The sequence below is a fragment of the Mesocricetus auratus genome, unplaced genomic scaffold, assembly GCF_017639785.1.
Source record: "Mesocricetus auratus isolate SY011 unplaced genomic scaffold, BCM_Maur_2.0 Super-Scaffold_100030, whole genome shotgun sequence".
Lineage (NCBI taxonomy): Eukaryota > Metazoa > Chordata > Mammalia > Rodentia > Cricetidae > Mesocricetus > Mesocricetus auratus.
In genome coordinates, this window is record NW_024429211.1 from 12,044,821 (window position 1) to 12,061,895 (window position 17,075).

The following is a 17,075-nucleotide window of genomic DNA, read 5'->3' on the forward strand; positions in this document are numbered from 1 at the left end:
TAAGGAGACATTTTCTCAATTTGGGCTCCCTCCTCTTGGATGACTGTAGCTTGTGCCAAGTTGACACAAAGCCAAACAGTACAATAGGAAAAACAGTTTAAAACATAACTTAATTGTGGTAACTTTTTTTTTACTTTCTCCGCCTCCAGTTTGAGTCATGAGAAACACAACAGGAAAGAGCTGAGGTGCACTCTACAATACAAGAAAGTACTCCAAGTTCTCTCAACCAGGAGGTGCAGAGGAGACATGGCTACTAATGACCCTCAAAGACGGTATTAGTGGAAACCGAGGACACCTGAATTCCATTTCCTTTCTTCCCAAACATCGCCCTTACTTACTTTATTCAGCAAAATTTAAAAAATGCATACAGTTAATCAAATTTAAAGTTCAATAGCTTCTGAGCTGGATCTAAGTTTAATTTATAGTGAAGTATACTGTAATGGAGTAAGAAGGCTGAGGGTTCAAGTCCCAAGACCCTCCTCCCCATAAACACAGGGTGGTTTTGATGGAACCTCTGTAGCACCAGGACTTACTAAAGTGAAATCTGACACCCTCTATGTGCCAATTTAATTACCCTTTATGTGCCAATTCTAAATTTTGATGGTTGCTTTTTTGTTGTTTTCTTTTTAATTTTCAGATTTTTTATTTATTTAGTTTCACATTCCAATTCCAGTTCCACCTCCCTCCTCTTCTCCCAATCTCTCCTCCCATCTGCTCCTCGGAGAGGGTAAGGCCTCTGTTAGGAAGTCTACTAAGTCTGTCCCATCATCTTCTTAAAGCAGGACCAGGGTACCACTCCATCCCCCACAGAATCAGCTGACCCAAGCTAGTGAGAGATCACTGGCTCAGGTCTGACAAATGGGGAGCCTGCATAAGACCGAACTAGACTCCCTTAATAAAGGTGACAATGGTAATTGTAATTTTTTCTTAAATAATTTTTCCCAAAAGTAATACGACCTCAGATACCACGAGTAAGAATCTGAGATTAAGGGTCAGGCCACGGAAGGACAACTGTGTCTGTACAGTCAGGCACTGGTCACTGCTTACCGATAACTGCTGCTCTTTAAAGACTAGGAATCTGGTGTCTCTGGCGCACTGACTCTGTCAATAACAAAAGGTGGGCGAGGGAGAGGGAGATACAGAGCCGTTAAGGATATCCCGAGTGAAAAACCATAGCATTTAAGTTTCCAAAGCAAGAACAGTGAGATTCTCTCTGTAAAAATACTGCACCATGAAACCTGAACTCTATTTTCCCACCCAAAATGGCATGTGAAGTTGCAAGTATGTGTACACGCATGCACATGTATGTATGCACATATGTGTGTGTGTGTCTTGTACACTTGGAAAGAAAAGAGAGATGGGAGGGATCGAGAATGCATTGTAGAGGAAGCTCTGCTAAGTCATGAGACAATCTATCACAGGAAAAATGCTTAAAAAGTTCTACCCCACAGTAAAATAACCAGGAGCTCCAGTATTTTTAGGTTTATGAGCAGGAACAACAGGGAATACACAACACTAACTAGAAGTTTTGGGCTTCTTGACATTGACTTGAAATTATTAAAAATTTGTAGCTTTGAAGATGACACGTTTTTCTTTTTTTTTGTTGTTAAAAAAACACACAATGCAAGAAAAATCCCTGTGTATATATGATACACACAAGCCACTTGCAATTAAAGCATTTCTGCTTTATTGGACATGGGTTTCCAATCCACTTGTTATTCAGTGGTTCACACCCCACAGAACTGACTTCTGAATTGCTAGGGATGGGAGCAAGAGTGGTCCCAGCTAACAGAAGCGACCTGAAGTCCATATCCACACAGGACACTAAGATATCTCCTTTTGGGAGCATCACACCCAACATCTCACTGTGACTGGTTGGTTCTGGACAAATGAGTTTTGACAAACAGTAAATACGGATTAAGAATACTTCGGGAGCTTTCAGGGATATGCTCATGTGCTGTAGAACTTACACAGTGGAATTTTCAGGAAACAAGAGCCTCCCTGTCTTAGTGAGGACAAAGACAGTGCTAGCACAGGCATATACAAACTACTTCTGCGGACCTAAGTTACACTTGTGAATCCCACTTGCTCATCAAACTGTAGCAAAATATCAAACAAAACTAACCCATCAGACAGTTCTGAAATGGTAGCCTCTACAAACAAACAATGAAGGGATGCAGTGATGTTTCAGAGCTGCTCATTTGGGGGACCTGAGTTTGGTTCCTAGCACCACCTGTAACTCCTACGTCTTCTCCTGGCCTCCATAGGCACCTGAAAACAATTGTGTATCACACACACACACACACACACACACACACACACATTTTAATAAGAACAAAAGGACTGTTTTAAAAACCATAAAAATAAGTAAATTCAAACTTATCACTGCTTTCCAATACAACAATAACTCACTCCTCTCCATTTTAAACTTAATTTTAAAGGAATTTTAGAACTTATGGGACTCTTAAATTAAGCAACTGGTTGACAGCCAAATTATTCACAAAGGATAGATTTCTTGATAAAAATAACAATTTAATTTTAAATTTAAATAGTAAATGAGATGTGGAATCTGTCTCACATTAAAAGATGAGCAAGACAGAGAAGATTGAGGACAGTGCATTGTAAGAGTAGAAAAGTCAGTTTAAAGCAGTTTCACATCTGAGATGCTAACCTTGACTTAATTTTTATATTTTATATAGAATAAAGCTCATACACAGACATTGGACTTACCTCAGTCATTTGGAGAGCATTGTCTATTTCTTTGGCTCTTAAGCCTAGAACAAATAAGAAAAAGAAAGATCCAATATGCTCACTAGTCTTGTTCAAAACTCTTCATAAGGAAGAAACAGGAATTCAACAAACCAACAGAATTCAAGGAAAAATTACTGAAATAATATGTATAAGATATTCCAGGAGCTAACCTGTTCAAATCAGCCTCCGATGGAGGTCTCTAAAAACTAATTATTATCATGAAAATACAATCTTGGTTACTAGGAAACAAACATAACTCTGATAAACACACTTACTAAACAGAGTCCAAGTCCTGTGAAAGACCATTCAGTGGACTCAAGGACAGATACCTATTTGCTCTCTCTGTGTGAGGGATAATTTGTTTCTGTTATTTTCTGGATTCACCAGGGTTCCATCGCTTTTTAAGCAGATAAAATTACTCTCTAAGCGCCCAGATATCCTCATAGTGGCAAGGTGCTTAATCATGTGGACACCATTCTCGGCAAGTTTCTGACTCTGCAGATGTCACATACAGAATTGATTCTTAATCTCTGAGGACCCCAACTTGGTATCTCTCCAGTCAATAACTTCCTATACAACAATGTATTTTTGGAGAAATATCTCAATAGAAATGATATAAAACAAAAATGATATAAAATTGCAGACCATCGCCAACAAATATTCCTCTGAGAAGAGTTAGCATAAACTCTGAAAATGTAGAAAATATAAAACTACCAGTTACATAGGGTTTTCATAATCTGAGAAACAATACAGCCAAGAAAAAAGATCTCACAGTCAACAGTGATGCACAAAACTCAATGCCCCTTCACAGGTTGTGCAAGTCTATAAAGACTCTCAGCAGGCTGAGCCCAACACCATTAATCATTATGAGGGACAGGGACAAACTGCACCCACATAACTTCATTACAGTGTGTGGAGACAGTCATTCTTTGTTGCCAGCTGTAGGTGATCATCCTTATGTTGACTAACTTAGGAATTAAACTTAAGCGTAGGCGTGAGATAGAGGATAACGGGGTTCAGTATTGACTGCACTTTCAGGCTCCCACTTGGTCCTCAGGCTACAAATGAAGGGTAATGCTACACAGAGAGGCAATGCATCACGGCAAGCAAGCACAGCATCCGTAGCTTCCCCCTTCAGCTGACACATCGATGGCAAGATGCCGTCTCCATCTTGTAAGGCGTGTGAGCATTAAATGAGCTAATGTGTGTGCTTGGTGTGTAGGAGATCCTTGTTGATGCTGTTGCTATTATCAGGATATGTTATATTCCTAATTGATCTTTACGAAGTTCTATCAATTATTTGGCTCAAGTTTCCAAATGAAGTTCTGACAATTATTCTTATATTCATATCTTTGGGTCGCAGGAGGTGCTCTTAAGCTGTTAACACTTTTAAGCACATGAATATTAACCAACAATGACTGCATCACTTAGATTTTCTGAGTGTGGACTTTTCCATGCAAAAGAGGAAAACAAGTAAAACGTCCTTTGAAAGGTGTATAATATGCAAAACCGCATGGCAAGGGCTTTACCAGTGTATACTGCCTCAATATATAGCTCAAGATTGAACAATGTCCCAAACAGCTCATTTGATTTGTGACAGAAATCGAAGACTGATCGTTTCTACATGCCTTTGTGCTATGGTTTGGATATGGTTTGAGTGTGTCTCCCAGAGTTTCACATGCCAGAAGTCTGGCTCCAGTCATGCCAATGTTGAGAGGGGATAATAAGAGCCTAGTCACACAAATTTGGGACAGCCAGGCATAACATTTAGAAGAAACTACTTTAATTCTAGAGGAGGCTCAGCCATTCGTTAGGAGAACAACTTGTCAGAGAAAGAGTACAACACACCCCAAGTCTTTCCAGCATTGTGTCTTTCTGTGTGGTGCAATGACACCAGTCACCACCATAGGTGGCATAGCCAGAAGGTCCTCAAGCTGCACATACGTTAGTCCTTCAGCTCCAAACTCATGAGCTAAATACTACTCTGCTTCTCATATACTACCACTGTTGGGCATTTTATTAAAGGAACAAAAATAATCAACACGCTTTATGACAGAAAGGTCAGAATCAAGGCTCTCAGAGAAAAATATTTACCTCCCAAGTTAGAAGCAAGGGACACCAACGCAGGAAGGTTTTCTTTTCTTGAGGACAAATAATTGTCCCAATTACTCCAAAGAACAATGCCACACACAAATAGGATCCCGTCCCGGAGTCACTACAAAGCGCACCCTTGTATTACAAGGTACACAGAGCACTTACAGCTCCATTTCTTATGAAGAGGAAGGTGAAGACTAAACAGCAAACCCTCCTTGACCCACTCCCTTTGCTCTGTTTAACATAAAATCCGGTGGAATAAAGGCTTTCAAACTCTCCTCTGACATCCCTCGACAGGATGGGGTTGAAGGCTGTGACAAAGGATGCTATAAGGCCCCGTAATCTCCCATAAGCCCTGCTATCCTCCCTCACACTTTCCTCTCTAATCTCATGCTCTCCTTCCCTGGAGTAAACTGCCTCCTCTGGCTCCTCCCAGCCGATACAGCACATTATGACAGCTGAGACATTCTCCTCCTGAGCCTTGCCCCAAACCACTTCATGAGTACTTTTCTATGTGTTCAATCTTCTTCTGCGCAGAAGTATTGAGATGGATAGATCTTTTTCCTCATATACTACACACACACACACACACACACACACACACACACACACACACACACACACACAACACTAGCTATCTCATACACACAAGTGTTCACACCTCAGGCACACTTACACACCAAACAAGAGGCCTGGAACTGGAATGAGGTCTCAGAGGTCCAGAGTAAACAGTGTTCTTCTAGAGGGCCAAGGTTCCCACCACTCAGGACAGGAAGTTCATAAATGCCTGTTAGTCCAGATGCAAGAAACCCAAAGCTCTCTTCTGGCCTCCATAGGAACCTGAACACACATGGCAGACACACAAGGAAAGAAAAAAGAATAAGAGGACGGGGAGCCGGCTCTGCAGCTTAGAGCACATACTGCTCTTGTAAAGGATCAGGCTCCATTCCCAGCACTCCCATTGGTGTCTACAACCATCTGTAACTCCAGTCCCAGGGGACGCAATGCCTTCTTCTGGTTTCTGAGGCCATCATAAATGCATGCGCTACACGTACACACAGGTAAAACTTTCATGCATGTAAAATAAAATAAACCAATTTAGAAACCACTTAAAAAAATAAAAACAAGTTTTTTAAATGTTAAAAAAGAAAAGGGGGTGGGAGTCTAAGGAGGTCAAACTTGGAGCTAGCTTCAAGTGGTCACTTTGAGATGCCACCAGCACCGGAGACTTGCTGCAGACAAGAAGCCAGAGATGTGAAGGGTGCTACCAACCACTGAGGAGAATCATCATTTACACACTAAAAGGGAAAGCCAGCACAGACCGAATGACCAGTTTCCATGGAAGGCGCCTTATGAAGAACACGTTCTCTTGCAAAACCAGAGCCCCAAATAGCCCCTGTGTTTGCCAAGAGGTCATCTCACATTACAGGCTTACCAGCAGCACAAAATAAGACTCAGCCATGTAGCACCATAAACAGTGTCTCGGTCAATATCCGACCACAGATGGATTAGTGTTCCCAAGTTTGGACTGTGTCCTGGTATGGAAGAGGAAGCTCCACCACGCAGGCTTTTGAAATCACCTAACAGCAGATTTCTTAGTCTCTTCCTATTGAGAATAACTAACATCTGTAGGGGAACTTAAGTAACCTCTTGGCTAAGGGGCAGGAGGTTTTATTAGATACGCTGTTTAAGATAGCTATAATTATATGACTTTACACCCAGCTTTTAAACTTCCATTTCCAACGCTAAACTTTTAATCTACTTTTTCCAGTGCCAGCTTGCCAACAGCAGTCACAGAAGCATAGGCAATGGTGTGGTAATTTGAATAAGAATAACTCCTGTAGGGTTATATACTTGAATGTGGTCCATGTGGACCTGTTTGGGGAGGGATTGAAACGTGTGCCTCATTAGAAGAAGTTTATCACTGGGGATGAAATCTGAGGTGTCAAAAGATCACACAAATTCCATTTCTCTCTCTCTCCTCTCTCTTTCTCTCTTTCTTTCTCTCTCTCTCTCTCTCTCTCTCTCTCTCTCTCTCTCTCTCTCTCTCTCTCTCTCTCTCTCTCTCTCTGCATTATGCCTGTGGTTCAGGATGTAAGGCCTCAGCTCTTGCTCCAATATCTTGTTGCTGGCACGTTCTCTGCCACGATGGTCATGGACTCTAATAACCCTCTGAAACTGTAAGCCCCAATAAATGTCTTCTTTTATAAATTGTCTTGGTGTCCCCTCACAGCATAGAAAAGCAACTATGACAAATGGGCAGCCAGACCAACACACCAAAGCTTTCTGATTTCATGCCTAGAGAAACAGGAGTTGTTCAAGGAACTCTGCGGCTGAGTCTCTGCTCCCCTGAGTGTTGTGCTGTCAGGTCCAGACACATGGACAGGATGCAGACATCAGACTTCTCATCAAAATACTCTTCTCCTGCCTCCGTCCAAATCAGAGAGATAGCCGTTATTACATGAGGAAACATACACCACAATGGCATTTGCGACAAAAAGAGATGAGCTTCAGGAATGTTCTGAAACTTCTTAGGGGGACAGAAGCTGCATGTGTCCTCATGCCAGAGGGTCGCCAACCCCACACCTTCCAGTAAATGGTTCACCTCGAGACTAAACCACAGCAAGCTGCACACGCCTGTAAGTCTGAAGTGGTTCATCAACATGTGGCTGCAACGAAATGGTTTCCTTTATTGCCCAGAGAATACCACATCCATGTGTATTCTCGTTTTATATTTTTCCTTTAAAGAAGAAATGGGAATCACTCCTGGGATGAAAAACTATGTAGACACTTAGAAAACTGTGGCCACGTCTTAAAATAGTCAAAACAGAGTGGCTATATGTTCCATAGACCTCCTGTGATAGGTGCAAGAAAAATGAAAAACAATGTTTAAACAATAACTTACAAATGAATGTTCATTGCTGTGTTATTCATTGTAGCATAAAGGGGGAAATTGGCTTTCTGTCCAGGATTTGACAAACAAATGGGTGTGGTGTTCCTCCGCAACGGAATACCACTTGTCAAATAAAAGGAATGGTTCACTATGGGACTGAACATCAAAAACATATCAAGAGATAGAAGCCAGTTTAAACAGAGCACAAGCTTCATGGTTCCACTTACTTGAAATATCCAAGATAAGGAAATCTCCAGAGACAAGAGGCACAGATACCTGTGGCTAGGGATGGGGAATGGCTACAGAGAGGGCTATCAGTTGAAATGATGAAAATGATACAAAATGAGTCCATGGCTCCAAATGCACAGAAACCATTAACTGTAATACTTAATGGTAAATTTTATGGGATGAAGATTATGTCTCAATAAAAAAATTTGTTTTCAAAAGGGAAGAGAGAAGTGTGATGTTGGCCCAAGCCTTCAATACCAGCACTTGGGAGGCAGAGGCAGGCAGATAAATTTGTGTTTGGGGCTAGCCTGGTCTACATAGCGAGATTCTGTTTCAAAAAGAAAAATAAAGGATGTGGTGGGAGACAATAACAATATTTCCTGGTCCCCTTAAGACCACATAGCAAGACTACACTTGTATCTTCTAACGATTTGGTTTTTAATACCCCTGCCTTTAATCTCAACAAGCAGTCTAAAACAGGATTTCTGCCATGAGTTTGAAGTCTGGCTGGGCTACGGAGTGAGAGATTTCACCCTCCCCTCTTCCAACACCCGAACACCTTTTATATTTAAATAATGTGAAAAAGAAAACAAACAAACAAAAACCCAGAATTACTAAGAGAATTGCAGCTTGGTGATTTCAGCAGGAAAACTGTATGTTTAGGAATAATGCTTAACCAATTATAAAGTGATAGAATATACCTTAGTAGAAACTGACTAGTGTCCTCAGCAGAAGTAAGGCATCACACACACACACACACACACACACACACACACACACACACACACACACACACACACACACACACGTGTTCCCAAGAGCTGATAGGCCTTAAGGTCTGTTCACCCCATAATCACAGTCTCAAAACATGTCTGAGGGTCTGCAAAGAGCTGACAGGAAGACCTCAGGGTCAGCCCCTTACAGGAGGGTCACCATCTGTGCAGGCTGTCCGTGGAAAACCCACCTTCCAAGAGTGGGTTCCCCTGGCCAGGGCGCCACACCATGCCAATCACTCGGAGTCAGTGGGGTCCAAGACAGGTGCCCGGATATCCTAGGGAGTCACAGGTAGCTAGTCCCGGGGCCCCTCAGGTGCATCCGGGGACATCGAGGGGCGTAAAATGCCACCCACCGCCTGGCCGGCGCAGCGCGGGGCTCGCCACGCTGCGGGCAGCGAACGTCCCCGGGACAGGGACCCACAGCTACCAACGTCCCCCCAGAAACCGCTCGCGGAGAAAGTTCACGCGCCTGTTCAGCGCTGGCCTGGGGGGTCCTACCTTCCTCCTCCACCATCTCCAGCAGGTCCGGGTCACCCATCTTTGCCAGCTCGTTCAAGGCACTGATGAGCGAGACGCAGGGGGTGGCAGACCGCTGCGACAGGCGGCGAGGCGACCTGGGGCAGACGCTGAAGCGGATGGTCTGCCGACGGTATTCCAGCTGTGGCTCCCGTATCCAGCTGGAGCTTTCCCCCTTCAGGGTGCTAGAAAAGTGTGACACCCGGGGATCCAGGGACAGCTTGGTAGACTTCTGCGTAGCTAGAGACAAGCGAGCAGCCAGGGACGAGCGAGGAGTCAGAGGCAAGGATATGCGATATGCCAAGGACGAGCGGCCGGAAGCCAAAGATTCAGCTTGGTTCCTCTGGCTGGGCTTCCTCTCCAGGCTGTACTTGCCCTGACTCTTGCAGAGGCGGCGGCCCAGCCGACTGGCCTCTAAGCCCTTGTGCTTCACGGTCCGTGAGCGATAGCGCCGCACTGTCCCCTCCATGTAGGGCTCTAAGTACCGCTCCTCATGCTGGCTAGCCAGCCCCGAGAAGCATTCTTGACCCTGCTGCTGCTCCTCCGGCTCACGCTGGCGATTCCTCTGCTTCCCTTTCGACTTTCCTGGCACTTTGCTCCTAGGGACCCCCATTTCGCTGGTGTCCCCGGACAGCGCAGACTCCTCCCAACTTTCTGCCTCCTGGATTCTCAGCAGCTCCATCCTTTCTCGTCCCTCCTCCAGGATTTCCGCCTGGTCCTCGTCGGAGACCCTCACTATGGTTACCTCCCTGGAGACTCCAGGTCTTCCCACCCTTACTGCCCTCTCGGGGACCCTCAACGTGTCTACAGCCGGGGAGACGTCAGGCCTCTCTACCTGTCTTGCCTCCTCAGAGGCCCTCGCCACACCTACATCTTCAGAGACTCCTGGCCCCTCCACCCTGCCAGCTTCCCTAGGGACCCCAGCTCCCGTAGGCTCCGGGGAGTCTCCCTCTTGGTCCTCCAGCTCCATACTTAGCGCCTCCTGTTTCCACCGGTCCACCCACTCAGGGCAGGTACCCACAGTTCACCATCTCCAACCCTTCTCACATCCCCTCTGGTGGGCAGTCTCAGCCTACTAGTAGGCCTCGTTTCTCTGGATTGCTTGACCCTACACTCAAGGTGAGGCCGGCTAGGGCAACACCTTCTTCCCAGTTGGGGGTTATTTTCTGTCGGGGGGTGAGAAAAAGGATCACTTCCCTTAAAGCATCTCACTCCCTTTAAGGCATGAGCGAGCATGAGCTGGTCGTCTCCAAGGTTCCAGAAGACCCTTGGCTAGGAAGAATGTTAGCCTTGAAAGTGAAGCAGAGGAATCCCCAGGGAACAAATTGCTTTGAGTTGGGACTGACAGCCCCAACAGTAACTAGGAGGTAAGAATTACTGCTGGGGTGACCCGTGAGACATGGGATGAAGGTGAACCGGTCAGGCACCTGAGCCGAGCACCCTGGCAATGCAGGAGCATGTCACCTTCTAGGGCTTGACTGCGGTGATTTGAGAACTAAGGAACAATCGACCTTAATGAAAACTGTGTGGCTTTGGTTGCGTGGCTGCTGTGTGTTTCTCTGTTCTAGCGATGTTCTGAATCGGACAGTCACCTTCTAGAGATGCCAGGATAGCTAGGATTTTGCTGCAGGACGGAGCTATCTGGTTCTGTGTACAGTCCAGACTTTCTCCCACTGAGGTTCTGGAATATATATAGGTCAGGCGTGGCCAAAGGATTCAAGGCTTCGAGCGATTCTCTTTGATGTATTTTGCAATTGTATCTGAAGAGCGGATACGCATAAGGTGAGCAATAGACATGTTTGCCCTCGAATGGAAAAATAAAAGAAATAAAAAGGGAAGGGAAGGGCGTGATTGCTCCTTGGTATGGTGGAGGAGAAAGTTTACTGTGGATAAAAGGGAGAGTGTAGGCAGAGGCAGAGACATCTGGGAGAGTCCAGAGCGGACAGGACCATACCGAGCTGGGCCATTCAGGGAGAGGAGGAATGGAAGAAAATCAGAAGCAGGGAGCTAGCTGCAGCAGCCAGGAGGTCAAATGTCCAAAATGGGCGGGCAACGGAGATGGAAATGTCTGAATTATACAGGGAAGTGTTCTGGGGGAAGGGCAGCCCAGTCTCAGGTCTGGAGAGTTCAGGGTAGAGGGTGGGGTGTGAGAACCAGATTCTGAAACAGGTCAAGACCCAGGGATGCTGAGAGAACCTGGTAGGCCATGTGTGCTTTGATATGTTGAATGGGCACCTCAGCCTATAATCATAATTATGACAGAACCATTCGGTTCTTACTCATTGACCTCCCCTTACACACTTCCTTAGATCTTTCTGGCAACATCATCACGGAAACACCTAAAGACATGTCCCCTGGGTGATTCTGAATCCAGACACGGTGTCAATCAAGGTTAACCTTTATACTATATAGTTGCTGTTTTTCCTGGTTTCATTTCTTTTACTAAGACAAAATACCCTAACAAAAAGTAACTTAGAGGAGAAAGACTTTCATTGAACCTACAGGTTTTAGTCCATCATCATAGCAGAGAAGACACAGCAGGGACTTGAACCAGCTTGTCATGTCACAATTGAAACAAAGTAAAGACAATTTCTGAGAAAGCTCTACTGGCTGACTCTGGAGCGATGCTCCAGGTTACTTGTGGAGTGGGCAATCTGGCTGCCCATGGGGCAGTTGAAACTGGCACCGTGGCTTCTGGAGGTGGTGTTCCTACTGATGAGTAGTAGGCCACGGGGCTGGAAAGGGAGATCGTGACAGCAGAAGAGAAGGGACTAGATTCACATGGTGTGCTACCTCCAAAGGCAGCTTCTGTCACCAAGCAAAATCCCACTTTAGTCCCATCCATCACCAATAAGCAAATAGTGGACTGCATCTGTGACAAGGACAACTGTAGTGCCATCTGGATTTGGCTGCACAAAGGTGAGACTTGGCGATGCCCAAACTGTGGAACCCCTTACAAACTGGTGCCTCACCACCTGGCTCTCTGAGCCTCTCTGCATTAAATGTTCGGAATGTGATGGGGGGGATTTCTCTCTAATAAAGACTAGCCATTGCATTGGTTCCAACCCCCCACTCCAAGAAAAGAATGCTCCACCTGTTTCAGGAAAGAGATCGCAGACCATCTCATAGACAAGGAACTAAACCAAGAACAACTTCTGCCACACTTTGATAGCCATGATTGGAGTTACAGGCTGACCCTGGGGAGTGGGATCAAGGGGAGCTTGGTGCGATCAGCAGCACTTGGGAGGTCCAGACTACGCCCAGCAGACAGAACGCTCTTCTATCAACTTTCTCTCTGTTCCTGTCTGACTCTTCCTAACTCTCATGTCTTATAGCACGTCGCATTCCAGGCACTGGGCCTGGAATTCTTACAAAGGCATTTAGGAATCTGGGCCTGAAAAATGGATAAATAGCTGTGCAGATTACAACACAACTTTAAAAAAAGGAAAAGTATGTAGGAGAGCCTGACAGCACAGGCTGTCATCTTCACGTCACTCTTTAAAGTGGAAACAAGCCAGGTCTGATGTTGTCCAGTATTTTAAAATTATCTTTAGACTGTTTTTTTTTTTTTTTGGTCATTACTCTTAAAATGCCTGCCTCACCATTTCCTGGAAATGATTTAATCTAGTTCAAAGTCACAGTGGGCAATTTGGGAACCATCCCAGATTCATCCTTGCTTCCTCATTCCTGTTCCTATCCCCATCCCTATTTAATGGGGGTTTAATCACTTGAAGGCTAAGTGGAGCCAATTACAAACACTAGCCCATTCACTTTTTAGCTGTATGCCTTTGTCTCTCTTAACCTTTCTAAGTGGCGGCTCTGCTATCCAGAAAGCGAAGAAAACAATTCTTCCTGAGCAAGGTTGTTCAGTGTTCTTCACTTACCTGAGTCAGGTGGACGGTCTGGTAGTCAAGAGCTCTTGCTGCTCGTGGAGAGTGTTAGCATTCAGGCACCTGTAATGGCCTGCCCTTGGGGTTCTGACAGGATACGCCCTTCAGCTGCAGTCGCTAAGAGCACTACCTGTGCACAGTCACTATGTTCCCTTTTAAAAGGGCCCTGCCCACCTCTCATTTTCTTCTCTTTTTCTCTCTGCTTCTCTGTCTGTCTCTGTCTCTCCTTCTCTTCTCCCTCCTACCCCCCTGCTTCTGCCACTCCTGTCCCAGAGACTGGTCTCTCCTCTCCCCTCCTCTTTTTTCCCATTCACTTTCCCCCAATAAAATAGCCCTCCACCCAAGCTCTGTCACATGGTATTTCTCTCACATACTGCTTGCTTCCCCCCCAAAAAGTATACATATATTTTATATAGATTTTATTTAAATTAGAAACCATCTTATTTTACATATTAATCCCAATTCCCTCTCCCTCCCATCCCCCATCCACTCCCCAGGGAGGGTGAGGCCTTCCACGAGGTATCATCAAAATATGTCAAATCATTTGGGGCAGGACCTAGGCCCTCCCCTGTGTATCTAGGCTGAGAGAGTATCCCTCCATGGGAAACGGGCTCCCAGAATCCATTTGTGCACTAGGGATACATCGTGGTTCCACTGCCAGAGGCCCCATAGACTGCCTAGCTGACACCCACATTCAGAGGGCTTGGTTTGGTCCTATGTTGGCTCCCCAGCTGTCAGACTGGAGTCCATGAGTTCCCACTTGCTCAGGTCAGCTGTTTCTGTGGGTTTCCCCAGTGTGGTCTTGACCCTTTAGCTCATTATGCCCTCCCTCTCTGAAACTGGATTCCAGGAGTTTACCTCAGTTCTTGGCTGGGGATCTCTGCTTCTGCTTCCATCAGTTACTGGACCAGAAAAAAGTTCCCTTGCCACATAATAATCAAAACACCGGACATACAGAATAAAGAAAGATTATTAAGAGCAGCGAAGGAAAAAGGCTAAGTAACATATAAAGGCAGACCTATCAGAATTACACCAGAGCGAAGACATCGTATGTTTTATTTTCAGGGTTTTTCAAAAATTTATATGTATACATGTATGTGTGCGTACACATGAGTGCAGGAGCCTCAAATGACTAGGACAGGGCTTTAGACCTCTTGGAACTGAAGTTACAGATGGTTGTGAGTCACCTGACATGAATGCTGGGAACTGAACTCAGGTCCTTTCTGTTGTAATTTTAAAAAGCAGGATTTACAGTTTGCTGCTATGGAGATTTTCTTTTTGAACTTTAATAAAACTGTTCTAAAACATACAGTTTTGACAATGTCTGCAAACATATTTCTAAAGGCCCTTTGAGCAATACAAATTAACCAAATTTCACTGATTTGACCCATTCCACACAAATTTCCCTTGATTCTATTTAACTACTGGACAGTGCCAAAGCCCTAGGAACCAAGGGGGAGGGGAGGCATTTTTGTGAGGCTAGAGTTTAACTCAAGGCTGCACCATTGAGTAGCTTTAAAATCCTTATTGAGATGTAAATATAATGATGCCTCAGTTTCTTCAGCTTTGAAATGGACACGACGGTCTTTCTAAGGGTGGGGGTGTAAAGAGGCTCAGGTAAGGTTCAAACTCTAAAGTCCTCAGCATACCCCAGATGTAATAATAGGAATCAATCCCCACCCCAGCTGAGGGATGAAGAGTTAGATTTCCTGGTAGGTAGAAAGACAGGGAGAGGGACCATTGGCTAGATAACAAAGATGGTGAACTCCCAAAATGGCTGGCTGCCAACTCACCTTCCCAACCTGAGACAAAAGCCTCACAGCTGGAAACACACTCCTTGTGGACTTTTTCTCCCTCAGGTAGGGCCCATATGCTGATTGACTGGCTCAGGAAGTTCAAGATCTGATTAGGACATGTTTAAGCAATAGCTGTGGGCCAACCAGCCATTCTTTTTTATTTTATTTTATTTTAAGTGGACCAACCTGTAATTAGTGGAGGAAGACCCTTCAAAGACTTAAAACTCCCCAGACCTCAGGGAGGAGCTGGGCTTCCTCTTGCTCTCCCCACTTTGGGCTGTGCAGGGTGGCCTTCTCTGTCAGCCTGCTGGATGTGTTTCCCTCATTCCAATAAAAAAGCCTTTTTTTCAGCTGCTGGTTCTGTCTGCTAACATCACCGTTTCTCCGCTGCTACCTGTTGGGCTGGAGACTTTTTTCTGCCTTTTGTTCTTTAGCTGGCAGGGAAAACAAAACCGATCAAGGCCCTAGAGTCTAGGCTCTAGATGGTAACACAGTCATCCCATAAACAAGGATCTCCAGACTTCCTTGGTAACATTTGTACATCAGGCAGAATGGATGGCATGGGCATCTCTGGGAGGCACAGCTCAAAGGTTTTTTTTTTTTTAATCATCATTTACTCCTTCCATAATGAGCATGAGGTATAATAATACCTCTCTCGGTATTATTATTAGTGCCGTTCCCATTTCATAGATAAGACCCCTAAAAGTGGCTCAGAGATAATACTTAGAAAAATCATAGTCTAGTATAGTGGGGGGGGGGTAAATTTGACTGGAGCATAAAGATGTTCAGACCTTCAGATCGCAGGAGAAAACATAACCGATGATGGTAGGGAGGTGTGGAGAGTGAGGAAAGGAGGGAGGGAGGGAGGGAGGGAGAGAGGGAGAGAGGGAGAGAGGGAGGGAGGGAGGGAGGGAGGGAGGGAAGGAGGGAGGGAGGGAGGGAAGGAGGGAGGGAGGGGGGGAGGGAGGGAGGGAGGGAGAGAGGGAGAATGCCCTACCAGTGTTTGAACTTGGCTTGGTCAGGCTGGTGCCTATCATACACCTCCACATGCCACACCTTTATTTGGTGCCATCAAGGGGTGTTTATCTCTGAGATTTGGAAAGTCTTCCAACAATTTAGGTTTAGCACTTTGGAATAAAAGAAGGGTAATAGTCTACAAATGTATGCCCTGTGCCTCTCCAGGCCCTCTTCACTTAAATATGGGTGGATGAGGAGGGTAAGGGCTTCACCCACTGCCTGGTGATCCCTTGTCCATTTTAACAAGAGAATGCTAGTGCCCAATACTGTGAGGGTTGTAGCTGCTTTAATTCCATATTTCGCACACCCTTTGGAAGGAAACCACAATACACAGCCATGCTCCACGTCCTCAAGACTAAGGAAGTACCTAAGTTATTCAGAATCCTTCCACATTGAAAAATTGTCCCTTACTTCTGATTAATTCATCCCATAATTTATTTTTTTATCAGTGATACAAATAGATATTTATTTTATACATTGGGTTACAGCTTTTTGTTTGTTTGTTTTTCAAAAAATGGCTAGTGAGTTGGCTTAGCCAGTAAAGGTGCTTGCTGCCAAGCCCAATGGCCTGAGTTCAAGCTCTCAGACCCACATGGGAATATGAAAGAATGCATACACCTTCCCCACACAAACACAGACATATACACAAAATAAACAAACACTATCACAAAAATCTCTTAAAATTTTAAGCATTGTAAAAAACCAACACAGGAAATTTTTCTAATTTGGGGTCACATTAAAATACACTAATAAGCACACAAAGATCTTTGATTTAGCTTTTTCTATTAAGCCAGCTTTAATTAAATATAACTATCTTTCTACAAAAAAATCAGTAATATAACTACTTCGAAGAAAATAAAAGTATTAACCGAATGTTTTTTTTTTCAAATGATTTTAAACATACAGAAAGGAAATTTTGTTCATTATTCTCCAATCCCCATGTTCTAAGAACAGACAGGGTCACGAAAGACCCTTGAGCTGTTGGTGTCATGCTCCTGGGATTCTGAAAAAACGCCGATGATGCAGGAAGCAGACTTTCCATTCTCAGCACAGGGGCTGGCCACATAGGAAATGGGAAGCAAGGGAACCCTGCAATGTTGACTTGGAAGCCCCC

General features: G+C 44.8%; 1 protein-coding gene across 3 annotated transcripts in view; it reads right to left on the bottom strand.

Annotated features, from left to right (window-relative positions):
• Positions 1 to 10,228, bottom strand: part of Ano5 (anoctamin 5) — a 63,241-nt gene extending 53,013 nt beyond the window's left edge. For all 3 annotated transcript variants that reach the window (XM_040733313.1, XM_040733314.1, XM_040733312.1), the window contains exons 1-3: positions 9,241 to 10,228; positions 2,731 to 2,774; positions 1,048 to 1,101 (exon numbers count right to left, since the gene is read on the bottom strand). In XM_040733313.1, the coding sequence (XP_040589247.1) occupies positions 1,048 to 1,101; positions 2,731 to 2,774; positions 9,241 to 10,228 (1,086 nt within the window). The remainder of the gene's footprint in view (positions 1 to 1,047; positions 1,102 to 2,730; positions 2,775 to 9,240) is intronic.
• Between the last annotated feature and the right edge of the window lie 6,847 nt (positions 10,229 to 17,075).